The sequence below is a fragment of the Astatotilapia calliptera genome, chromosome 7 (assembly GCF_964374335.1).
Source record: "Astatotilapia calliptera chromosome 7, fAstCal68.1, whole genome shotgun sequence".
In the NCBI taxonomy this organism is placed as follows: Eukaryota; Metazoa; Chordata; class Actinopteri; order Cichliformes; family Cichlidae; genus Astatotilapia; species Astatotilapia calliptera.
Genome location: NC_137428.1, coordinates 20,286,333 through 20,313,439, shown reverse-complemented (window position 1 = coordinate 20,313,439; position 27,107 = coordinate 20,286,333). Strand labels below are relative to the sequence as shown.

The following is a 27,107-nucleotide window of genomic DNA, read 5'->3' as shown; positions in this document are numbered from 1 at the left end:
AATACTTTTTTGTTGGCTGTGAAGTCTGTTTTATTTATATAACATGTTTAAAACAGAATTTGACTCATGGTTTAAAGACAGACACATTCAAATTACAGGTACTGAAAAAACATTTTGAAAATATAATAATATAATAATAGCTAAAAGGTGTGTTATATTGTGTTAACTACAACTATTATTAGGGGCAGTAAAAATCTGTGATACATAGACAAGGACATGAGAAGCCAAGCAGGAAAGATAAGGGAAAGGGAGAGGGAGAAAAGTGTGACCACCTTTGTCAAGAGCCAAACGAGGAACGAAAGGCTTTGCTGAAACTTTAAACAACACAAACTGGAACGTGGAAAACATATGAAATGTTTAAAGTGAGAAATTTCAGTATTTGATGGAAAATACTTGCTGATTTTGAATTTGATGGCACCAACCTCTTAAAAACACTGAGACTGTGGCAACAAAAGGCTGGAAAAGTAGGTGACATTAAAAATTGACGGATATATGAACAATTTGCAACTAACTAGGTCAGCTGCCAACATGTCAGTAACATGACCGGGTACAAAAAGAGCATCTTAGGTAGGCAACAGTTTGTCAGAAGCCAAAATGGGCTGAGTTTCACCACTGATCTTCAAAAACTGTATACAAATTGTGGAACAATTTCTGAATAATCTTCCTCAACACAAAATTATTTCAAAAGAGTCAGAGAATTTGGAGAAATCTCTGTGTCCAAGGGAAAAGACTGAAATGAGATGCAAGGAAGAAGCCATATGTGAACCAGAAACACAGCTGACTTCTCTGAGCCAGAGCTAATTTTAAATAGACTGAGAAGTAAAACTGTTCTGTGGTTAAGTGAACTGTCCATGAACTGTCAAAAGCCTTCATCACTGATGGTATGGGGTGCACATGTGCTGAAGATATATAAAGGTTTTAGATTTTAAAAAATGGGAAAACACAAAGTACAGATGAACAGAATATACCGATAAAAGCAGAAAACACATGGGAAAAGAATCAAAGAAAAAAACTAATGACCTCACTGTCAGTGACATTGAAACCAGGATGTTTAACATCATCTCAAAGTGCATCCTGAAGGTGTATGGTGTATGTCTGAGAGATAATTTGAAAGAAATTATGACTTTCATTGAACGAGAAATAGTGAATAACTTAAGTGCTGGCTTCTGGGGAATGTAATTTAACAGGTTAATAAACAAAAGTAGCACATTTGTTGTTTGATGCATCTGATATTAACTGCAGGTGGTGAAATATCAGACCAATAATTGATTAAAAGTGGCTAAATTGAGTCAAACCATTTCCCATGAAGGCCTTTCCAAAACACAATAAATGCAAAATAATTTCACAGGGTTTTCAGCTACTATTTGCTGCTCTGGTGCACTTTTCTTTTATGATTTCTTTTTTCTTGTGTTGAATTTAAATGCTGTAGATTAAGTATGCCATTGGAAAATAAGGAGTGAGACAACAAAAAGAATGAAAGTAATGTCTGGATTTCGCCAGCACAGACTATATGTGAGCTCAGAAAATTGCTCTGGTGTGTGTGTGGCCTTCCTCACTGTTAACTACTGGTAGTGGGTCATACTAGAGGAGCAGTGGAAGAAAACCACACCATCACTTCTTCTAACACAGGGCCTTTATTATTTTCACTCTGAATTAAAGTTTGAGCTCATCATGTGGTTTGTTTGCATTGCTGTTAGCTTACTCTTCTTGTTTGTCAAAATGCCTTTAAACCTAAGCTGTACTTTGTACTATATAGAAAATGACAAAATTACTCACAAAAATGCTCATGTTGAAGATGAGAGCTGAAAAATGACCAATCATGCTATAATCAATCCATAAGCAACAGTTTGAAAAATTACTTTATTCAAATAAATGTTTGCATGTTTGCACACCAACTCAAAAGATGACCGGTTATTACCTTACTGCTGCCAACAGCTGACCACAAATGAAGTACACTCACTAATTAGGTAAAGCTTGGTAGTGCTAGGGTAGGCTTACTTTTGCCTTTAGAATTGCTTTAACTCTTCGTGGAACAGATTCAACAGATCCGGAAACATTTCTCAGGGATTTTAGTCCATATTAACATGTTATGCTACACATACAGCTGTCAGAAAATGGGTAAACTGTGGTTATAAAAGGATGATTAACATGGTGGGCACCAATATACAGCTAGGCTCTGGTGTTTAAATGATAGCTCAGTTGGTTGAAAATACTCCCCAGATCATTACACCATAATGGATTGCATTTATATAGCACTTTTTGAGACCCTCAAAGTGCTTTACATTAAAATTCCACTATTCATTCACACAATGGTGGAAGCGACCTACAGTTGTAGCCACAGCTACCCTGGGGCTTGCCCAAGGAAACAACGACCAAGACAGACAGAGCTGGGGATCGAACTGGGAACCTTCCGGTTACAAGATGAGCTTCCCAACCCCCTGAACCACGATCGCCACCACAACAAGCCTGTCTTGAACCTTTGACATGAGGCAGGATGGATACAGGCTTTCATGGTATTTAGTGAATTTGAGACTTATCAGGCAATTTTCTAGTCTTCGATTATCCAATTTTGGTGAACCTGTGTGACTTATAGCCTCAATCTTTATGTTTAGCTGATTTAGCTGATACCATACCTGGTGTGGTATTCTGGTACTGTAGCCCATCTGGTTCAAGGCTTAACATATCAGAATTCCCAGAAGAGTTTTATTCTTTCTTTTTAAAATAAAACAAAAACAAAACAAAAAGTATTCAACAGGATAGATCGATAGACAGTTAGATCAAAATTAAGGATGAATGATTGGTGTACCGTGTGTATTATGATGCGAAACAAAAAACAGCAAAACCTAAATACATTAACAATACTAATTACCCAAAGTGATGCAGCAAAATTAATTAATTTCAGCTTCTAAATGCTAAAGTCATTGTTTGTGTGATGTTTGTCTTATATTATCAATCATTTTAAATCTGAGCTTTCTTTCTGAGCTTGTTCAGAATACTGTCTTTAAACCTAAAGTAAGTTGTTATATACTAAGAATAACCTTTAACGATGGAAATAAATAATATTTTGTCTTTATATATTTTATTTTGTGGAGTTGAATGCTCTTTCATTCAATCACTCACTTAAAATTACCCTATACGTTAGCGACACGTGGAAACTACAATTCCCAGAAAACCTAGCAGTTGTCTCTCTGAGGTCACCAGGAAGCTGCTTCTTCACAACAGACGGTGTTCGCTAATTATTCACCGGCGTACACCGCAAGCAGCCCAGCTAGGCGGAGTTAACCACTCTATTAAAACTAGCTCCCCAGTGAACTCCTTCGGAGTTGTTTACTTCGTATAAACCTCTTCTGAACAAAAAAACATCTTTTCAGCTGAACAGGTGAGGACGAGCAGGAGGCTTGGAGGACGGTATATTTGAGTGAGAGTTGGGTTTTATACAGCCTGTTGGTTGCACCTGTGTAATTTGGCCAGAATTACTTTTTATACATTTAGCTACGATAGTAACTCTATGACAGTTATGAGCGGTTTGGTATGACTGTTTCGTGTGTGTTTCTTTCTTAAGTTTGTTACTGTTATGTCGTAAGCATGTAGTTGTTGTTTAGTACACACGTGATTCACCCCAAAGTGTTTCAGACATATCCAGCGGTCACTGTAACGTCAGTCTGCTCAGGCGCCCGGTGCACGCAGCTTCAGCAGAGGTGTCTTGTCTTCTCCTTGAAAGTAAGCCAAACTGCTCCTTAGTGCTATACAAAGTGTCGGACGCAGTATGAAGATGTGCTCCACTTGTGGTGCTGTAGCCTCTCCTTGTTGCTTCGACTGTTCATGACGCATAACGTAACCGAGAAATAGCCCGTTTTGGGCCAAACTGCAGTCAGTGATTGGCTCAAAAGCATTGAGTTTGTTGGTAGAGTAGTGTCGTTACTTGGGTACTAAACGGAGCTACGTGTGCATGGTGCCATAGACAGTATAAAGTAACGGAAAGAAAGGATTTCAGTATAAAAGTAGAATCTTATACTGTCTGTGGACATTTGTGTACTGTAGTGTGCATGGTTGCACTCACTGATAATGGATGTCACTTTGACCTTTGAATAAAATACTCAGGTCCAGTTTCAAAGTCTAAAGTTTAAACGTCTCTGTCGCTGCAGACCACCAGGAAGGCTATTTCAACTGTGGTTTAGTTTGTCCTCTTCTGGTAGTCTTGGGTGCTTGAAAAGAAGACAACGGGACTTTCTTGTTCTTTAGTTCTGAAACAACTATTGGAGATTCTTAATGATCCTGGTTCATTAACTCACTATTGTGGATACCCCAGGATAATTCAAGGTGTGAATTGTTTTTTAAACATTACCACCCTCTGCCACAATGTAAGCTATTAAGGGCGCATGGGTCAAATTGTGACTGGGGAGGGATCTCAAGACTGCATTGTAGGTGGGTGATAGTTAGTGTCTGCTTAGTGACGGTCATTCAGAGTGGATGTAGACAGCCTCCTTTATCCTTTTCTTAAACAATTTCTCTTGGTCAAAAAGATGAACATCTACTATGACCTGCATGACTGAGGACCTGCACAGACATCCATCTTATGTTTTTACTATAATACATATTTACATGTATATGTTAGAGACTTAGAGAATTTTATTGTCATTGTGCAGTTTCTTGCACAGCGAAATTGGGCAGCTGGACCACAAGGTGCAAAAGTAAAGAAGGGAAAACAATATACAATGAGGGGAAAATAAATAAATAAATAAAAAGCAATATATTTTTATACATATATGTGTGAGTGAACTATATACATGGTGTATGCATAGGAAACATTGAAACAGAAAATAGTCTGTCAGTATACTCTACACTACTTGCCAAAAGTATTTGCTTGTCTGCCTTCACATGCATATGAAGTTGAGTAACATCTTATTCAAAAACCATGGGGTTTAAAATATGTTGGCCCACCCAGCTATAAAGGTGCTCTGTCAGGTTGAGGTCAGGTCTCTGCAGGCCAGTCAATTTCGTCCACACCAAACTCATTCGAAAAAAAGATATATCGAAAAATATATATAAAAAGATAAAAGGATATCGGTGAGTAGTGGCAGCAAGTCGCGCCAGCGTTCACTCAACCGGAAGATGTTAACTTGTACCTCCAATGGCATTGTGGAACCTGCTTTGTGGACTGATGTACAGTTTTGTTGGAACAGGAAGGAGCTAAGTCCAAGTCCCCACACAGTGCAGCATGTTTTACACCGCTTTAACTGAAGCTTTGGATTGCGCTTGGCGATTTAAGGCTTGGATACAGTTGCTCAGCCATGGAAACCGATACCATGAAGCTCTCTATGCAATGGTGTTGAGCTAATCTGAAGGCCATGTGAAGTTTGGAGGCCTGTCGTGATTGATTCAGGAAGTTGGAGAAACCTGGCTACTTCTATGCACCTCAGCATCCACTGACTGCTCTCTGTGATTTTAGGTGGCCTTCCACTTTGTTGCTGAGTTGCTGTTGCTCCCAATCACTTCCACTTCCACCGACTGTGGGAGTCACTCTGGCACTGATTGCTTTTTCACAACAGCAATGTCCTTAATAGTAGCAGATCCAGTTTTTCTTGGTTTGTTTTCAGCAGACCAACCACATTAAAACCTCACCAATTTTACACTTAACCTTGGGTAGGTCACTTAAGAAAGTCCGCAGATACGCAATAGAACCAATATAGGACTTTTAAGACCAATATTGAAGCTGATATTTAGTAAAAGTCTGATCATTTTTTTCTTTCAGAAAACATAGCAGCTACATGTAATTATTTATGAGTCCTTATTAAGCTAATATGACAGTGCTGTATAAATTAAACTGTTTTATTGTCCCAATAGAGAAGTTCCAGAGCTCTGGTTGATGCAATATCAACACTCATAATATGAGTGTTTCTGTTGAATGAGCATCATCCATCCCTCTGAACTCTCTTCAAATTTGTCTTCGTCTTTGGATTACCAATGTTTATATAAACCAAAATGCGTGTTTCTTTCATTTCATATATAAACTGTCTGCCATAAGAAAACTCACTATTTTGTTTATCTTCAGGCAAATTCACATTATAGTACAGCTCAGGTACAGTGTTGAAGCTGTGTGTTATTGCCTCTTAACACAGTCTGGCTCCATTGCCAATAGCATTCACACAGAGAGTAGTGTTCCAAGGATCCTCTGATACGATGTGGCTTTGAAATCTGTTTTTTGATTTCTCACTCTTGCCAAGGTCGACCTCATTCCCCTTAAACAGAAGGTTTGTCGCCCAAGGATTTTTCACCCGAAATTGCACTTTCAGAGATTTGTCCCGGTTGCCTGTGTGTTTCCCTTTGATGCGCTGCAAAGCTTTCCATCTTAAAAAGAAAAAAATGATGTTGCTGTGTTGCAGCATGACCACAGCATCAATTTAGATGTTTGACGGATGTGCAAAGCATAAAATGGGCCCCCTTTCTCTGTCTTTCCCACAAAATGTAGGCACAATAATAAAAGATCATGTGATTGCAGGTCATGAGCAACATAGAAATGAGATCACATCAACTGATGTTACCGGTCCAGGAATGGGGCTGCTACTGTGCTGTTATTAACAGCTTTTTCTCCTCTGTCACAATGTGACACCCACTTTGAGCTGCAGGGCATAATCAGACCGTACCATTTCTGGCACTGAGTCCAGAAATGAAGCTGCACTTACAGTTAGTGCTAAAGGTTCCTCATTACAGCCAGTACAGTGTTGCTGTTATTGTTTTCATCTCAGTTTGAGTGTGTTTGTCAGTGAGTCATCATGGAAAACTGCTGTTCTGGAGACATGTACTGTTATATGAACTACATATTCTTGCAAACACTTTGACATAGACTGGCAGACTTTTAGACTGTATGTGTGTCTGAACAGATTTTTGTCAGCTAAACTTAAATTTCTCCTAACATCACAGGCTCTGATATTAGCCTCCCCACCCCATCCCCCCCAACTACTGCTATTGGTGTTGCATTGGATTGCATTAAACTGAAAGAAGTTTCTGTTATTTGATCCTATAGTCCTTTAATCATGGCACTGGCTGGGGTTAGAGTTATTGAGCTGGCAGGCCTGGCACCCGCACCCTTCTGCGGCATGATCCTGGCAGACTTTGGTGCCAAGGTGATCCGTGTGGACCGGACCAAAGTTCCTACGTCTTTGGACACACAAGCGCGGGGGAAACGATCTGTGGCCATCAACTTGAAGACCACGGAGGGTATAGCTTTGCTCAGGAAGCTCTGCATAAAGTCTGATGTGGTCCTGGAGCCGTATCGCAAAGGTGAGACCTGCAGCACAATAGTGCCAGCAAGGTGTCTTGCTCTCTACAACATTATTGTACTTATGTACAGAATTACTTAAGTAATTATAATGTTTAAAATCAACTTAATTCTTATAAATTCACTTACATAACAAGTTGGCAATTTAGGGAAAGAAAACTATATATCCTAATGTAACACAGAAGTATGGCTCTTTGAGTTATATAAAAAAACTTTGTGTTTTATTATACTCCTATTTTTTTTACACATAGAAGATTCTTAATTTTTAAATGCCATTGACTCTTATGTGTCTTCAAAGGGTTTACATAAGGTGACAAGCCACGTAGGAATATGAAAGTCTTTGAAAACCAACATCAGCAGTAGCAGAAACAGAAAAGGTAATGTGTGATTAAATTTACATGTGGACTTAATTTTGACTGCCCAGGTGTTATGGAGAAACTTGACCTTGGTCCACATGAGCTATTAAAGGAAAATCCTCGGCTGATCTACGCTCGCTTGACTGGATATGGTCAGAGTGGATCTTATGCCACCGTAGCTGGGCATGACATCAACTACACTGCCATGTCAGGTAACACAACTGTTAATGCTTTCAGATCAAAATTTTAGACTCATAAGACTGCAGACTTCATCAAATATTTATATGTATTTATTATTAATTGACATTTATTTTATCCTTCTTTTACGTGTGCACATGAGCTGTGAAAACAGGCCCTTTTAAGGGTGTCTGCATCTCACAGTTAGAAATGAGCTCAATGCTCCTTCATGTTTAAAAAAAGAAGCCAGTTAAGGTGGTTTAAGCACTGATCTAGGATGCTTCCTGGTCACTTCCAAGGTGAGGTGTTTTGCAGCAGAACCAGGATACACTGAGAGAATATGGGCCAATCCATTAAACACCAACATATTTAAATAGCATCATTTCAAAATTCTTTAAATAGAAATGTTAACATTTTCTTACCTACCATGTGGCGTTACCTTAACAACCACAAAGGCTTTTTTTTTTTTTATCCTTCTCTGGCTTTGTGATTAAACTGTTTCCTTGTTTCGTTTTTTTCAAAACAGTGTAGTTAGAACCATTTCTTCAAACTTAAAATTCATATATAAAAAGGTATGTACTCACATTCCCAGTTCCCATTTTAAAACTTCATGGCAGCGCTATAAACTGTGTGAAGGACTGCAGACTGACACAGGGTTTGAATAAAAGGGTTTGAAATGACAAGGGAGCCTTCATGAACTTGATAATTTGAGGTTGGGATAACCCTAAAAAAATTAAAATCTTAACAAGAGTGTAATGTGTGAATCTCTGAGAACAGTGGGAATGGGTTTAAGTCACTCATAAAGATGTCGGCATCTCACCAGAAGAACCGGAGGCAGGGACCTTTTCTGGCCATTCACTGTAAAGCCTAGAGATGGTTGTGTGGGAAAATCCCAGTAGATCAAGAGTTTCTGAAATATAGACTTGCACATCTCGGAACTAAATCATATCACATTCAAAGCCACTTTGATCACTTTTCCTCCCCATTCTGATGTCGTGGTGGTTGTGTTGATCATGTCTGCATGCCGAAATACACTCAATTGTTATTGGCTGATCAGATAGATAAAGGTAAAGATTCCTTTATTGTCGCTATACTTGGGCATCGTAAGGTGTAATTAGAGCAGAGCTTGCATTTCAGCAGACTAGCGTACATACATTCTTACGTGCTCTCACTCAGATATTTGTGTTAATGAGCAGTTGAGCATGTCTATCTATTAAAAGGACAAGTGGGCGTATGACTACAAACTCCCAAATGAGGTCTGATAATGTAAACGTACTTTCTAGTTGTGCCTCCAATTAAACAAGCCCCAAGAAACCTTTAATAAAGCAGGATTTACTGCTTTATTAAAGGGTTCTTCTTCAGTCTTGTTAAAGCATTAATGAGAATTTTAGAAGAGGTTCTAGATATTTCTTTTATTCATATTGTTAATATCAATCAGTTGGCACCGGTTATACCAGATGAACTTGATGGATTTTTGAAAATATATTAAAAAGCATTTAACCCCCCACACACATTCCCCTCTCTTTCACCTACGTTTGGTGTCTTTACGAAATGAAAAAAGGCCATCTGCATGGCCTCTTGCACTTTCATGGCCATATGCTGGGTAATAAATTGTACTCACTAACTGCAGCATTATTTTATTTTATTTTTTTCAGAGAGTCTTTGCAGTCACCCTAAAACTCTGTTCAAGAACACATTTCTGTTATAATTAGCCCATTAGTGGTTTCCTAATAATATCATTTTAGTTTCAGCAAAGGAGGTGAAATATTTTATACATACATTTACACTTACAAGGATGCATTTTAAAGGTCTAGATAACAAGTTTTGATAGTCTGTTTGGGCTTTATCTTGCAGCACACCAAGCCAAACTATCCATGTTTATAAAGGATTAAAGGGAATGATGACATCAATGTAAGCCGAGCCAAAAATATTGTCTTATATGGTACTTTGTGAGAAAACAACAGAAACGATTTTTTTTGGCCTTATTATAGGGCCACGGGTCAGATATGAACCCGGGCCGGCCACGCTGTGCTATACAGCATATGGTCGTCGCCTCATCCCAGTAAGCTAAGTCGGTGCCCCAAGGTCCTTTTATGCTATTCCTTTGTTACAGGAAAAGCAAAAGGAGGGAAAAAATACAAAGCAAAGGTTACATGCTGCTTTAGCAATGCCAGCAATGGATTTGACAGACTAGAAGAAAAATAAACCCATTGAAGGAGTTCTGTTCACTTGCGCACCACTAAATATCTTTCATGCATTGCTGTTTGTTGTGGCTCTTTTGTTTTCACTGAGCTCAACAATACTTGTTTTTCTGCGTAAAGCTTCTACTTTTTCATTCCTGTCATAGGCCTTTTATCCCGGCTGGGTCGCAGCGGCGAGAAGCCTTACGCTCCACTGAATCTGTTAGCAGACTTTGGAGGCGGTGGTCTTACGTGCGCTCTGGGGATTGTCCTGGCGCTGCTGGAGAGGACAAAGTCAGGGAAAGGACAGATCATTGATGCTAGCATGGTAAGCACCACTGATGTAAACAACTACTATCATGAACTGTATAAATGTAATAGTTAGAAATTTTTGTTTTTATCATAACATGCTTAAGGTGCTTGGTACAAAGTGCTTGGCACATATTCAGACTTACAGAAGCCCTGCAAACTTAAGACTATGTGTTCTGTTTTATGTTGCACTGCACTGTGGTAAACTGTGTGGCTGTTATACCTTTCCCCCTGCAAGAGCATAGGAAACACTAAGCACACTATGAAAAATTAGTTTAATGTACTTATTGTAGTATAATAAAAAAGTAATCAGTGCGATGTCCACTCCGCTGCCCGTGTGAGTATCTTCAAGTGATTGTATTTCCTGTGATAGTAGGATAAGTCATTAGGTGGATTCCTTGCAAACATCTGGTTTATTAGGCAAAGACAGAAAAATGCTAGTGGGTGTGAAGCAGTTATAAATGTGTGCTCTGAGCTTGTCTTATGACAGAAAAATGTTTAGAACCAGGCGGCTGAATTAAAGTGATAGAAAGTGTTAAAGTATTTACAATGATTTGTCAAAATGCTGAAAAAAAAGAGCAGTATTCTTTGCTCTGAAGTGCAGCTACAGACTGACAGCCCTCACGTCAAATGCGCTGCACTGTTCAGATAAACAGAGTTGAGTCTGTCTTTAAACAGGAACATCACAACATCCTTTGGAGATTTTTGTTTAGTGCAATACGTTTGCAACCCTTTTATCCTGTTAGAAAAAAATAGCTACCAGTGTGGCTTGAAGTTGCAGCAGTTCTACAGTTTTTACATAATCCATCCATTCTTCTGTTCTCTTCTGCCTATCCAACTCAGGATCGGGCTATCTGGAGCCCATAGCAGCTGCCATAGGGCAAGAAGTGGGATACTTTTAAATAATAATTATATAAAATACTTCACTAACTGAGCGGTCCTGTATACTCTCAAGCCTATTAGACTATTTATCTATTTGTTGCTGCTGTCAGTGTAATGTTATAGAATAATATGAACTTAAACTAAACGACTTCAGAACTTTAACATATAACAACATTTACAGGTATGTTGTAATGTGTTACGTGTGTGCGTGTGCGTGTACGTGCGTGCGTGCGTGCGTGCGTGCGTGTGTGTGTGTGTGTGTGAAATCATGTAAAAATGCAACGGTATAAAATGCTGTGTATTTATAAAATGATAGATAGATATTCCTCTGCATTCCTAAGACAACAGTCTGCTTTTAGGATGGACTTTTTCTGTTTTCCCACATAGCATCCTCTGCACTTCACCGCTTCTCTTTAACTCATATTTGCAAATCTCTGGACAGGGAGGGATAAAACTCGATCATGTTTACTGAGATCAGCAGCAAACCTTTCAGATTAAAAGTCATAAATACGTGAAAATGATGCAGCTCTGTAATGTGTTTTACAGACTCATGGATCGCAGGTAATTGACGGCGGGAATGACGGTCAAGTTAGAGATGATCTTTTCACTCTGTCTTTTCACGCACTCTATCAGCTCAGCACAGCAGCTGTGCCATCAGCTGCAAAGCCAACAAACTGTACATGTAATTTCAGAGATGCCCTTCATAACTGAAGGATGTGCCAGACAGCAGCTGTAGTAGATAGCTGCAGTTTCGCAAGTTGAAAGAAGCTGCACATCTCACCCCTGTGGGGAACTGTTCACTGATCACAAGTTCTGAAAGTGAAAGTTATTTTGGCTGTAGAGAGATTTGAGATGCAGTGCTAAAGCTCAGAGAGGGGATGAAGTTTAATATTTTTACATTTTTAACTTGGGTACACAAGTTTGAATTTATTTGGGGTTTTATCAGATCCACTTAAGGTAAAAGGTATTAATACAGGCTCAAAGTTTAACACCACTTGAAAACGGGCAAAAATCATATTTTGCATGTTTGGACCTTAAAAATGTTCCAAGTAGAGCTTCAACATGCAACAAGAAGAAGTGGGACTGAGACAAAACATTTTTCTGAGCATACAATTGTTTGAAAACAATGCTTAAGCTGAAACAGGCCGTTTTATAGCAGATGAAAAGTTTAGGACCACACCTCCAAAAAAACTGTAAACCCCCCCAAAACATAAATGAAAGTTCCAAACATGAACTCAGTAGTGAGTAGCTCCACCATTATTGTTTTTGATCACTTCAAAAATTTGTTGTGGCATGCTTGATGCAAGCCTTTCCATGAGGTGACTGGGAACATTTCTCCAAGTGATGAAGATGTCCACACAAAAGGCATCTATTGTCTGGAACTGTTGTCCATTTTCGTAAACTTCCGTTGCCATCCATCCCGAAAGGTTCTCATTTGGATTTAGATCACGGGAAGAAGTGCCTTGTCCTGTGGGCATTGTGCACTGTAGCATTGTCTTGTTGAAAAACCCAGTTGTTACCATGCAAACAAAGGCCCACGAGGGATGCTCTCTGCAGCATCTGGACATAGCCAGCAGCCGTTTGATGCCCCTGCACCTCCTGAAGCTCCATTGTTCCACTGAAGGAAAAAGCACCCCATTATGGTGCCTCCTCCACTTTGGCGCATAGAAAACATTCTCATCAGAGAATAAAACTTTCTCCCACCTTTCATTGTCCCATGTTTGATGCTCTCTTACAAAGTCCAAACGGTCAGTTCTGTGGTGTTCAAGGAGACGAGGTCTTTGAAGCCCTTCAGTCTCAGATGCCGTCTGATTGTTATGGGGCTGCAGTTGGCATCAGTAATGGCCTTAATTTGGGTCGAGGATCGTCCAGTGTCTTGACGGACAGCCAGTTGGATCCTCTGGCTCAGTGCTGGTGAAACCTTTTGGGGTCTTCCACTTGTCTTTTTTGTTCCATAACCCTCAGGATCATTTAAGAAATTCCAAATGACTGTCTTACTGCATCCCACATCCAGCAGCGATGGTGCACTGCGAGAGACCCTGCTTATGCAGTTCAACAAACCTGACAAGGCAAAGGCCTTTTAACTTCTTGTTAGTGATGTTGATTGACTACATCTAGTAGTTTTCTCAGCTGCATCCAAGCGTTAGTGTAAAGCATGCTGCAACCAGAGTGAGTTGGGCTCAGCACCGTAGTTCCAGTGAAACCAACTGTTAGTACTCTTACTAGCATACCAAGATATTTTGTACAATTTCACGTTCCAACATGACTGTGTGCACCAGTGCACAAAGCAAACCCCATAAAAATCCCATAAACACACTAAAACCTTGTGGGAAACCTTCCCAGATCAGTGGAAGCTGTTACAGGTGGAAAGGGTGGGCCAACATCATACTAAACTTATGAATTAAGAATGGGATGTTTAAGTTTATGTGCATGTGAAGGCAGAGGAGCAAATAGTTTTGGCAATATAGAGTATGTATTAGCGCTGTATTCAAATTCATAGAACTGTTTAATGCATTTTATGTTTGTTTGGTCTGGTGTAATTTCAATTTTCATGCTGTGTTACTTAGTGTCCTCACCCTCAGGTTGTTAGTGGCATAAGCATATGCATGTCAGCATCCACTTAATGAGGGATGCGAAATGCAGAGTATTACAATTCAGTATAAAATCTTTGGCTTAAATTCAGCCTTTTTATGAAACTTATAATATGTGTGTTAAATAATTTTTTTTTATTAATGCATACATAATTATGGTTTTACCCTACCTACCTATCCTATACAAACATGATCAGTACATATATTGACTGGATTTTACTGTAGTATAATCCAGTCAGGTACAGCACTTTTATGATGGCTTAAAAAAATCTATCCTCCAATTAGAATAGAGACAGTTGATTAGATTGTAGAGGTGTTGGGAAAAGACCATTAATAACCACAACGTAAGACTGCACACTGAAACTTGCATCTTTCGTATTGTATTTAATTAATTTTAACGTATTTTTATTTTACTTGTAGAATTCTTAAGGCCAGATTTACTAGTGGTTTTTTTTTTGTTGGGGTGGGGGGTTGTTTAGTTTTTTTGAACTACCAAAAAGAATAAGCAACTTTGATAAGCTACTATTGAGATGTCCTAAATAGGCATGGTGATAAATTGCGACTGAAAGGCAATTTTGAATGTTATTTGTGATGTGCAAATTTATAGAAAATATCATATCAAAACCCAAAATTAAGATACTGTAGTATTTATGTTATTCTTTCTAACTTGATTTTCAAAGGTTTGAGGCTGGCAGAGTGGCAACTTCTTGCATTTTGTGCCAGTACTTACAGCTTTATTTTGTGCCTGATATGGCTGTCAGTATTGCTGCTAGGAGCATTTGTTCATTTGGGCTTCCAAGAGGAGAATGTTATGTTGGTGCAGGTGGACTGCTTGAAGCTGTGGGGTGGTGCCAGAGCTGTGGCTCTGTCCTGTTGTTCTTTATGCAGTCTCAATCAGTTCCTTCGCCCACCTGTTTTTCATCTCCTTCCTCTGCTGCTTTAAATGACCTGATTCAGTCTCACGGCTCTTCAGCCTTGAGTTTTGAGGCAAGCTGAAGGTTGAGGTTAGTTCCTGCAGTTTTGTTGGTCCTGGTGAAGTGCATCCTATCCACTCGTTAGTCCCTGGATAAGCTTCTGATTATTCACTAACCTTTCAGCATGTGGCATTTTCTCTCCCCCACTATCCAGCTTACTGTCTTTTTGTTGCTCTTTTTGTACTTCACTATTCTTTTTTCAACCATTTTCGTTCTGTTAATGCAAATGGAATGAAACTTCCCAAAGGTGTGTATTTTTTTGGATTTTTTAATTTTCAACATCAGCTCCTTAATAATATCAATAATATTCACTATACACCAAATTGTTCCTCTTGATTATATCGTGGCTATTTTTGGCCAATTGAAACCCATTATAACCACCTTTTTTGATTCCTTGTTACTGACAGTACTATATCATGCGATTTAGGTAAAAATGCTTTCATTCTAAACTCAACACATGAAAATTGTAGTTTTTTGTTAATTTATGTTGTAATTTATGTTAGGTCAGTCTGTCTAGTCTGTCTAGCTAGCCAGCTAACTAGGCCTCTTAGTTAGCTAGTTTAGAGTTTTTTTGTTAAATTATGTTGTAAATTTATGTTGCATGTAGCACCTTGGTTCCTGGAGGAACGTTGTTTCGCCTCACTGTGTACTGTTAAACTGTATATGGTTGAAGTGACAATAAAGCCAACTTGACTTGACTTGACTTAATGTTTTTTACCAAATTACATCATTTACCCATTTTTGGCCAAGCAAGCGATTTCATGTAATATTCCGAGTTTCTAGTAGCGGCCTTTGATGGCTTACCACACTCCAATGGACCAAAAATAATGAAACAATTTTGACATAGGTTTGATCTTAAGGATCTAATAGTTTGTGTTTGAGCATGACATTGCAGCACAAACATGTATTTGCAAGATAGACTGTGTTACGTTCCCCCCGAAGGGGTCTAGGCATATGAGTGAGGGGACCAGTAACAAATGAGTCCGGAATCAGAATGAAAAGGAAAACAGACAGAGTTGTTCTGTATTAATAGAACTTTATTACGAAATGGTACAGGTGGATTACAAACGACATTAACATTAACTTAAAGGGCCGGCAACGCCGTCTTACCAACAACGCCAAAGAAACAAAGAAAACGCTCGCAGCCACGAAAGGCAGGAAGACTACCAAACAAACACAATAAAAAAGGCGGCACTTCCCACACTTCCTACCCTACTCCCCACCACGGGGAGACACTCTCAGGGCCCACAAGCCCGTCTGCTCACTGGTCAGAAAGAGGCTGTCTGTCCAACATCTAGCACCGAAATGCGTAGAGCCACCGAGGAAAAAAGCCACCCTGCTCACAGCTCATCCCCAGTTTAAATAGCCTCAGAGGATGATTGCTGACTGGAGTCAGGTGGCAAACGAGGCTAATCAGCAGCAGCTGTGTCCTGGGGAGAGAGGAGTGAGAGAGACAGAGAGGGGTAGGAGTGGCAAGAGGGGTGGAGGCGGGGAGAGTGGGCAAACACCCCACCCACACACTCCCACAGCCTCACAGAACGTAACATTCCCCCCCCTTTCATTGAAGCCCTACCAAAACAACAACAACAACAACAACACGTCGTGTCCAAACACCAGGGTAGCTGGGCTGAACCCCAAAGACTCCTGCTTCACATCACGTATAGCGAACAATACAAACGGGACCCCGTCATCCCAGCTTTTTCCGGTGTCGTGGCAATACTTACTCAACATCGCCTTGAGAGTTTGATGCCACCGCTCCAGTGCACCTTGTGACTCTGGGTGGTAAGCACTAGACACAGAATGAGAAACTCCAAGGGACCGTAGAGTCCGATTAAAATCCCTGGACATGAAATTGGTACCCTGATCTGTCTGCACGGTTTTCGGGAGGCCAAAGGTGGTAAACAATTTGACTAGTGCTTTGGTAATGCTTGCTGTCGTGATTTTCCGCAGAGGAATCGCCTCTGGGTATCGAGTGGACACACACATTATGGTTAACAAGAACTGATTCCCTGCCCGCGTCTTTGGTAAGGGGCCAACACAGTCTACCAGGATATGCTCAAAAGGTTCACCGACAGCAGGGATAGGACGTAGGGGGGCGGGGGGCACCGCCTGGTTCGGTTTACCCACAAGCTGGCAAGTGTGACAGGTGTTACAAAACTGCACTACATCTGCTTTCATTGCCGGCCAAAAGAAATGCTGCAGTATACGGTCATATGTTTTAGTGACACCCAAATGACCTGACCATGCGTGATCATGTGCTAACTGCAGCACATGCCACCGCAGACTGGTCGGAACCACCAACTGCCGCACTACGCTCCAGTCTTCTCCAGGCCTTGGGGTCCACTTGCGCATCAATAAACCTTCCCAAACGAAAAATGTCTGCCTCTTGCTCCCCTCACCTCCCTTATCCTGAGCTGCTGCGGTAAAACACTGAACTAATGAAGGGTCTTCTTTCTGAGCCTTCACAAGTGCTTCCCGGGTGAGCAGAAAAGGAGATCCAGACACAGGAGCTGGCTCAACCACACTGTGAGCTAACTCTAAGGCTCCATTATCTCCCTCATCGGTGCAGGGCATCACATCCTTCTCTAGAATAGAGCCGATCACTGATTCTGACAAATCAACCCCCCCACCTTGTTGCTGGGCACGTGAACGAGTCAGAACGCTCACCGGGAACACATCCGGGTGCTGCAGGCTGAGGGCATCTAACACAGGCTCTATAACAGGATTGTTGGTCACCTCAGGGGTAGGGTAAACTTTCCCACCCGCGATATCATTTCCCATTATAAAATCCACCCCATTAATCGGGAGAGAAGGCCGCACACCCACTGAGAAGAAACCACTCACCAGCTCACTCTGTACCCAGATACGATGGAGGGGAGCAGGCACAAAACTCATCCCAACACCTCTTACAATGATGCTAGAGTCACAGTCAGACTTCTCATTAAATTCAAGCACACTAGCTAGTATGAGGGACTGTGAGCCACCAGTATCACGCAGAATGGTCACTTCACGCTTATCCTCGGTCTTACCAGAAAGCGAAACTATCCCCCTAAAAATGAAAGGCTTAAAACACTCATCCGGGGTCTCAGGGGAAGGGGGCCTACTGACAGGAGGCATGGTTTTAATCAGCCCAACCCCTTTTGGTTTACGTGAAGACGAGACTGATTGTTTCCGTCTGTAAGCTTCACAATCTGCGATCAGGTGGCCAGACTTAAAACAGAAAAAACACTTTCGGTCTGCCTTGGGACGAAACACAAGTACCTCATTCTTTGGGTGCTGTGCAACTGGCACCTCGCTAGCCTTCACTGGGGCATCGCGCCGGTCATACCTACTGACACTGGTTTTATGGACGAGCGCGAACTCATCAGCCAGCGTCGCAGCCTGCTGTAGCGAGGAAACCTTCTGTTCATTAATATATACCGCGATGCGCTCAGCAATGCAGTTCTTAAATTCCTCTATGAGCATTAGTTCCCGGATCGAAGCCAGGTCAGTGGCTTTGCAGGCCGCACACCACCGATCGAAAAGAACACCTTTTTCCCTGGCGAAATCAAGATAGGACTGACCCTGACCTCTTCTCAACCCCCGGAAACGCTGCCTATAGGCTTCTGGGACCAGCTCATAGGCCAGCAGGATAGCCCTTTTCAGCTTGTCATAGTCCAAGCTGTCCTCAGCTGACAACGAGGAACAAACTTCTTGAGCCTTACCCGCCAGCTTACATTGGAGCAAAATGGCCCATGAATCCCGTGGCCAGTGCAAGGCCGTGGCTATTCGTTCAAACGACTCGAAGTAGCTGTCGACCTCAGTGTCACGGAACATCGGAACCAGACGACTGTTTTTCCCTACGTCAAACGGGGTGTCTGCCTGACGAATGGAGGCGGTCGGAGGAAGGGAAACCTGCCGGAGTTCCAGCTGTCGCAACCTCACAGCTGTCTCTGCCTCCACCTCCACCTTCCTCAATTCGACCTCTCTGGCTCTAGCAAGCTCTGCGTCTAAACGCCTAAGCTCCAGCTCTTTCTTTAGCTGGAACTCCCTCTCACGGTCCTCCTTCTCTAACTGGAGACGAGCCAGGCGTACACGGAGCTTAGCATCCTGCTTCGAGCCTTCACTTGATTCAATGGAGAGGGGTTCGAAGCGAGGCAATGTCATGGGTTTGTCCACAGGCAGCCCCTGACCAACAGGTGTCGACACCAATGGACCTACAGCTTGAGCTGACGCCTGCGGAACAGGCTGAGACGCTGCACCATGCTCAAGTGGACTGGCAGATACTGGCAAGGCCACTATCCCTTTCTCCACCAAGCCAGCCACAAGAGCAGCTTTCAGCTCAGCCTTACGCAGAGCTGTGGAAACAGAAATGCTATAACCTGATGCCACCTCATGCAAATCCCTCTTCCTACAGGCGTCCAGTTGGACAAGCGAGGGGTTTTTATTAAACACGGCAATATCAAAGGTAGCCATCAACTCTAAAAACAAAAAACTACCTGAGGCTAACAATAACAACAAAGAAGCACCACCTCCAATACACAAATGAGAAAACAGGCGGGAAAAGTGTGGCCAGAGGTTAACCAATAAATAAAAGTACCGCCGACCCTCTCCCCAGACCTGCCTACTAAAATCTTAGCCTAGTTAGCTTCTGGAGTGTACCAGGCTCGAGGCAACTTTAAAGGCTAAGCATCAAGTGCACAAAGCACCGACAAGCCTACCCCCGACAGGGAACTAATCCCCACCCGGGATTACTCCGAAAATAATAAAGGAAAAATAAAAAATGAGTGCCTGAAGGAGGAGCTTACGCTCAGCTAGACACTCCCCTTTGCTAACTGGAGAGAGAGCGCAGCAGATACCATACAACTAAACAAGCCACCGGCAAACAACTCACTAAAACTCAATTGTTGTTCCTTCCATTCATATCCCGGACGAGCCCCCACATTGTTACGTTCCCCCCGAAGGGGTCTAGGCATATGAGTGAGGGGACCAGTAACAAATGAGTCCGGAATCAGAATGAAAAGGAAAACAGACAGAGTTGTTCTGTATTAATAGAACTTTATTACGAAATGGTACAGGTGGATTACAAACGACATTAACATTAACTTAACGCCGTCTTACCAACAACGCCAAAGAAACAAAGAAAACGCTCGCAGCCACGAAAGGCAGGAAGACTACCAAACAAACACAATAAAAAAGGCGGCACTTCCCACACTTCCTACCCTACTCCCCACCACGGGGAGACACTCTCAGGGCCCACAAGCCCGTCTGCTCACTGGTCAGAAAGAGGCTGTCTGTCCAACATCTAGCACCGAAATGCGTAGAGCCACCGAGGAAAAAAGCCACCCTGCTCACGGCTCATCCCCAGTTTAAATAGCCTCAGAGGATGATTGCTGACTGGAGTCAGGTGGCAAACGAGGCTAATCAGCAGCAGCTGTGTCCTGGGGAGAGAGGAGAGTGAGAGAGACAGAGAGGGGTAGGAGTGGGCAAACACCCCACCCACACACTCCCACAGCCTCACAGAACGTAACAGACTGGAATAAATAATGATGCTGCAGTGAATTTCTGTCGATGCAGGCTATTGAGCCCAGTCAAACTCAGCTTTGAAGCACATGCTAAAAGCACTTTTACTCAGTATTTTTCATAAAAAGAGACCATACCCAAAATGTTAACTCTAAAAAAAACCAAAACCCAATCACAGGACATTTTGTTCAAACCTGCAGCTGCAGCTGCAGCTGCAGCTCAAACGACAACAGCACTGTTTCTAACATTTTGAGTTATTTTCCAGTGTTAGAAAATCAGCACTGCTCAGTGTTAGCCATTGTTAATCTTCAAAACTGACTAGGTTACTTTTAAACATATAACACTGTCAAAAGTGTTAATTTAACACTCAACAGTGTTGTATTTAACACTCAGAGGTGTGGACCCATATAGACACTCTCCAGTGTTAATTTAACACTGGAGATTTTGCTGTGAATGAAGTGAGAAGAAGGTGCAAAAGGTGCACCTCCAGGATTGCAGCAGCAGCCCCTTGCACCAGGTGTAGAAAGTGTGCTACAAAAACCACTCTACTGTGGTTAGTACATCTTGCTGCTAATGAGGATGAACACAGAAGCACACACTGGAATATAAAATTGTGATTTTCTTCTTGGCCATTCATTCAACCCCCCCCCCCCAGTAACATTGTTACTGTTACTGACCTGCGATGATGATAAAAAAAAATATTAGGTTTCATCATTCATATGCTAAAAAATGTGAACTCTATTACTATTTTCCCCCAAAAGCGTAGTAATAATACATAATCTGACTGGTATTCAAAGGGTATAATATCTGAATTTGAATTATATTTTGGTTTTCATGACTAGGACTGGTGCTAATTTAAAAAATCAAGTCAATGAAAGTAGAAAAATGCTTTAATATATATGAATTTTATAGACATTTGTAACATAAACAGGGGTGGCCATTTTTGGCCACGAACAAGCTGAGAGGGAATTTTTTATGTTCTTCTGTCACTGCACAAAAAAACAAAGACGCATAAAATTCATTGATACTGTTAATTATTGCTACACATCTAACCTCCATCATGGTTAGAAAAGAAATCAGATGGCATGTATTATTTTGAAAAGAAATTGGGGTTTTATGATGTTTTCCATTTATGAGTTCCTAGGATTATGTGATCTAACTGGTATTCAATGGTATTCAATAATCAATGTTGATGTGAATCAATGACATGCGCCAGACTCTACTATTAAACTGGTGTTTAAAGGGTTAAAATTTTTAAAAGTAATAACTATTTTATATTTATGAAAAGAACTGAAGTTAAGCTTTATGCAGAAAAAATGGCAAAAAACCATAAAAATAATAAAAAATTTCATTATTCTATAAGTAGAATAATGCAGATGTTGTTTTTCAAGTTGTTAATGATACTACATAGACAGAACATCAATTTGATTAGTTTATTATATTGCCTTGGATTCTCTTTAATGAAGCGTGAGGTTGTAGAAACACCTGTTGTGGCCTGTTCTATGTGTCAGTGCAGGAGCTGATTAAATGCCCAGCAGTACACCAACTGCATCACAACTACCAACTGTGACACATGTTCGACATGATTTCTAATTTTTCTCTCAACATCACTGGTCTGCTATCAATTATATTATTAGTGTCCATTACTGTCCGTCCGTACCTGACATGCCTATCGTTTTGATGCTTAGGTGGGCTGCAGCCAGTGCCAGCACGCTCTGTATCTGAAGGCAGGGTGCATTACACGCTCATCGTGTGCTTTTCTGCCATTCTGACATACGTGGACATATTTAAATTCACACCTGTGGGCACTTTACAGACAATTTCAGGGAATTTAGAAACATTGATTGTGAAAGAGTCACTTGAAGGTATGATTACCTGTGTGTGCAGCTTCCTTTGCTTTGCTGATTTTCCCCCCATTGTTTAGTAATCTACTCTGAAGCTTCAGTGTTCATTCTCACTGCCCTCCGAGCTCTTTTCAGTGAAACGACTCTGGAAGGCTCGCTCAACACTACACTTTATACTTGGCAGCAGACAACAGACAGGCAGTATTTAGATGATAATAGAAACCACAAAAACAGCTAAATATAACTCAAGATAATAAATACTGGGTGCTTGTTCAGCAGGTGGATACAGACACAAGTCCAATAAGCAGCTGCTTGCTAATGTTTGCCAAATCGATTTAAAAATCTATGATATGTCAGTGTTGTGTTCCTTAGTTATTTGCGTTGCTTCCAAGCGGTTAAAGATATCAATGATTGCAGGTTTTATAGCTTTAAATAAAGACAGACAATGATCTCCTATTTTTCTCCTATTTTTGTGTCAGCTCTTGCTCTTAGAGATCTTATTGAGGGGATGAGTGGATTCAGCTGCTGTATACAGTATGAGGTACACAAGAAAACAGACTATTAACACTGCACTCCACACTTATGGTCTCATTGTTCTAAACCAGAAATGCATTTTTCATGAGTGAAGATCATCAAAAGAGAAAGCAATATTCTTCAAACAATAATTTGGGGGTTTTTTTGGCAGCGAGTAACAGTGAAATCACTGAAGCCCCGACTAGCTGGAGATCTTTCTCCACTCTGCTTTGTCTCTGACGGCTCACAGAGCTGTATTATATAGATGCACAGCTTGTAAAATCCGGGGCTGATGCCAGCATTGGTTTTTATGATAACCATTTGGCCGGTACTAGTGCCTCTGTGCTAATTTAGTGCTGTCGTTGACCCTTCTAGTGCCAGGCAAGTAAAAAAAACAAAAAAAACGTGAGGGGAAAAAACAAAGTCCAAGCACAAGATTAATGTGACTCAAAGCTTAAACTTCAGCCACTGCCATAGTTAAATAGTTAAATGTTAATTATGTGGTATGTATGTTTAGCTGATGTATTGATAAATCCAGTTAAACGTATTTGCTCATGTAACCCTTAATAATAAGCATGCTGTCAATTAGAGGTCACACAAAGTGATTGTAATCAGCAGTAAGAGAGTGATGGTAGTTACTCTCTTACTGCCTTTGCAGAAGCACTATTGCTGACTGATTCCCTCCCAGCAATGTTATTATTTGCATTTTTTATGTCATGCATTCATTATTTTTTTGATCAAACTTTTTCTGTTTACTCAGCAGCAGTGGAAGCGGCACCAGTTTAAATAAGCTCTGAATACAGAAAGCTGTGTTAGTATTTAGAATGTGATTTGTGCGTGTCGTTGTTGCACTGACACCACATTTCATCTTTGCTTTGTATTTTCTGTTCTCTAAAGATTTTCATGCCAACCTGCTTAAAAAAACAATATCCTCTGTCATATGTGTGACAGTTATCTACACTCACACTAATGAATTAAAGGAAAAAATAAAAATGAAAAGAAAATTGTTTCTTTTTTTTCAATGACATGAAATATGAATCCCTGTCTTCCTGTCTCATACTCTTCAGGTGGAAGGAGCAGCATATATGGGTTCGTTTTTATGGAAATCTCGTAGTATTGGTTTGTGGAACCGGTCTAGAGGAGAAAATATGTTGGACAGTGGAGCTCCCTTCTACGATACCTACCAGACTTCGGATGGACAGTTCATGGCTGTTGGTGCCATTGAACCTCAGTTCTACAAACAGCTGCTTAAAGGTTTGTTGACTTATTTGAATCAACCATAGGAAACATTTATGGTGGCTAAGAATCAAGTTTAAGGTTCAATCCAAAAATGAATGAATCAGAAAACTGCCTGTAACCCATCCAATCATGACTCTGATCAATATTTGAGCAAAGTGAAGCATTACAGTACACTGCCAAAGTCTCGAGCTAACCCTCATTGCTTCATATTTTACTTGGAAAATTGGAAATGAATGCAGCGATTTGTTGAAACAGGCAAACACTGAAACTGAATTCTTATAACAACTTTTATTCTTCAACACAGCTTGGATTCTCCTACACAAGCTTTTTTTTGTTGTCATTTTTAAGTGGTCGTCAGGAATATTTCTCCTGACTTGTTGAAGATCATTCAAAGCCCTTCTTTGGATGTTGGCTGCTTTTTGTTTTGTTCTCTGTCAAGATGATCTTTCAGTAATATCTTTTTCAGTGATAACTCTTTCAGTAATCTTGAGGTCTGGGTTCTTTCTATCCAGGTATTCTTTTACTGCATTGACAGTGTGTTTTGATGCTGAAAAATGAAGCCGTTGCCAATCAGATGCTTTCCGGGTGGAATCACATGGGGGATCAAAATCGGACAGTAGTTTTCTACTTTCGTAATTCCATCGGTTTTGAAAACATGCCCAACACCTCTGGCGGAAATGCAGGCAGAAACAGAAAATTTAGCATACCTCAGCCTTCTCTCCCTGTTTGCCTTCCTCAACAACAGCGTTTTTAGAGCCACGCTTCCACTGAGACTAGTTCTGATGAGGCTTCAGTGGATGAATCAACTGAAGGGCCAGATGCATCTCTCAGCTTCTGTGTCAGGTGTGGATTTTTTTTTTACCTTTTTCATAAGGACGTGACTTTCAGATACTGCTCATCTGCTGCAGAGTTTTTTGGTCCTGTCACTTTTTTTTCCTATCCACCTGTCCAGTTTCCTCAATATTTTTTACATAATGTACATCATGCACATGTGTCAAGTTTTCAGCTAATGGCTCAATGGTGCAAAAGCTATTGAAGACCTGTCAAACTGTCATCCCCTGAGTTAGGTGCCTTTTTGAGGCTTGGGCGATTCATAGGTCAGTATTATGTGGCACAACATTTCTCTAAAAATGGCCAAAAAAGAATGACGAGCCGCCTCTTATCTCTCAGTAATATGAAGCGTTGGTAGGTCTGCACGGCTTCAGGGTGCAGCATGTCACCATCAATTTCTAGGTCAATGCCTGAGAGTAGTTTGTCATCATGAAACTGCCCCAGTGGGAAATGTCCCGTGGGAAGAATTTCCAGAGAATTTCCAGAGCTGGCGGGACCTCATTCTAAGGACCCGCACTTCCAGGACCCCGCATTCACAGTGCCACCACGTTGTGGGATGGATTATCTCAATATGGCAGATGTGCCCACTACCACACATTTGGACTGATTTGTGACCACTGTTTGGGAGGGATGGTTATATTGTGTATCTGGAATGAATTTTAGGTCTCTACGTCCATCCCATGGGGAATGGGAGCAAAAACAAAAGTGTTGCGTTTATATTTTTGTTCAGTGTATATATATATATATATATATATATATATATATATATATACCTTTTATGTATTCATTATATGAAAATACTGCGCTGCTGATCACTCCTGTCTGTCGTATTTGGCCGAAAGAGAAATTGTGCATAAGAAATTACAGAAAAAAACTGCTATATTAAAGTCAGTGCTTAAATCCTGCACATGGAGTCATTATTCATTATTTAGTAGAGCAGTAACGAGTGGTTAAAATGATTACATCATGTGGCCAACTTGGACCTTCAGCAAGATCAGCAGCCCATACTGAGATGAAAGTGTTGGCTGCTTCTGCACCAGCTTGTTATACTGAAGTTTATTTAACTTGATATTACTTTTGGGTCATAAAAAGTTTTGTTTTTTTGTTTTTTCTTTCTAGGCTTAGAGTTGGATGCTGGAGAGTTGCCTTCTCAGATGAGCTTTGATGATTGGCCAGAGCTCAGACGAATCTTCACAGAGCGTTTTGCCTCAAAGAGCCAGGCGGAGTGGTCAGAGATTTTTGATGGGACTGATGCTTGTGTTACACCTGTGTTGTCTTTTGACCAGGTGAGCTCACACCCACATAACCGGGAAAGAGGCTCTTTCATGAAGGACTCCAGTGGGGAAGAAAGCCCCCGACCAGCCCCGGTTCTGTCTCGCACTCCTGCTGAGCCTTGCCTCACCTCCGACCCCGTTACTGGAGAACACACGGCTGAGGTCCTACAGGAGTACGGCTTCACATCCCCACAGATAAACCAGATGCTGTCAGCAGGAGTCATAGAGTGCAATGCTGTGAAGGCAAAGCTGTAAACAAACAATCAAAACAGTCAAGTTATAAATGTTTGAAAATCACACAGTGGCACCACCTTTTAAGATTTGAAGGAATCAGTAATTAAACATGTGATTGACATACTGGAAATAAACAATTGGTTTGGATAAAGCAAAGCTACATGCAGAGCACATTTGAGTGACTAACAGTAAGATTATGTCTAACATAACTGCGAACAAATCAAAAGAGAAACTAAGAAAGTTATTTTCTTTTCATAAGCTAGGATTTCACAGGAGGCTGCTGTGTGCAAAGTAAACAAAGATTTTTACTAATTCACTTCTGCCTATGTGTCTTGATTGGACAAGACGCCCTCAGAATATGTGAGTGAATTTTTTTTTTTGCAAAGCACACCTACTCTATTAATCATAAACTACTGATATCTGCTAAATTATCCAGCTCAGGGTGAGCAATGGTCATACATAGCAAAAGAGGATTGGATATCTCCTGAAAGCTCAGCAGTACCAATAACTTTAAATTAATCAGACTTTGTTGTTGTTTTGCTCTCCCACAACAGCTTTTGATTTGTGTGCACTAATTCTGACACACAGATTGTTTAGAAAAAATGGTTGTAGCCAGACATGATGTCACCCACTAAAATCATCTTTTCAAGACGTTGGCTTGGGGTTTCAAAGCTCACCCTGCGTTTTTTTATTCTAAAGAAGGCCATAATTTACACGATGAATGTCAAGCTGTATTAAATGAGATCAGAAACCAGTGTTCGTGATTCATCGGTAAACTGTTTACTGAAGTTTTCAATTAGCATTAGGCTTGTTTATATCCAGAGGAGCTGCCCCCTGCTGGCTAATTGAAAGAATGAAGTTCTGAGGGACTTCCATGGGCTTAACTTTTCAAAACCACATGGAGACCTGTGTCTAACATTCA

The 27,107-nt window shown here is 40.9% G+C and overlaps 1 protein-coding gene across 2 annotated transcripts; it reads left to right on the top strand.

Moving 5' to 3' along the window:
- Nucleotides 1–3,243: 3,243 nt before the first annotated feature.
- On the top strand, nucleotides 3,244–26,501 carry amacr (alpha-methylacyl-CoA racemase). 2 transcript variants are annotated; one of them, XM_026161512.2, is made up of 6 exons: nucleotides 3,244–3,379; nucleotides 7,025–7,281; nucleotides 7,704–7,847; nucleotides 10,160–10,320; nucleotides 23,675–23,861; nucleotides 25,797–26,501. In XM_026161512.2, exons 2-6 carry the CDS (start codon nucleotides 7,035–7,037, stop codon nucleotides 26,204–26,206), a joined length of 1,149 nt encoding a protein of 382 aa, XP_026017297.2. In that variant the 5' UTR covers nucleotides 3,244–3,379; nucleotides 7,025–7,034; the 3' UTR covers nucleotides 26,207–26,501. The 2 variants fall into 2 exon arrangements, with proteins under 2 accessions (XP_026017297.2, XP_026017296.2); XM_026161511.2 differs by lacking the exon at nucleotides 3,244–3,379 and adding an exon at nucleotides 3,633–3,720.
- Nucleotides 26,502–27,107: the final 606 nt, after the last annotated feature.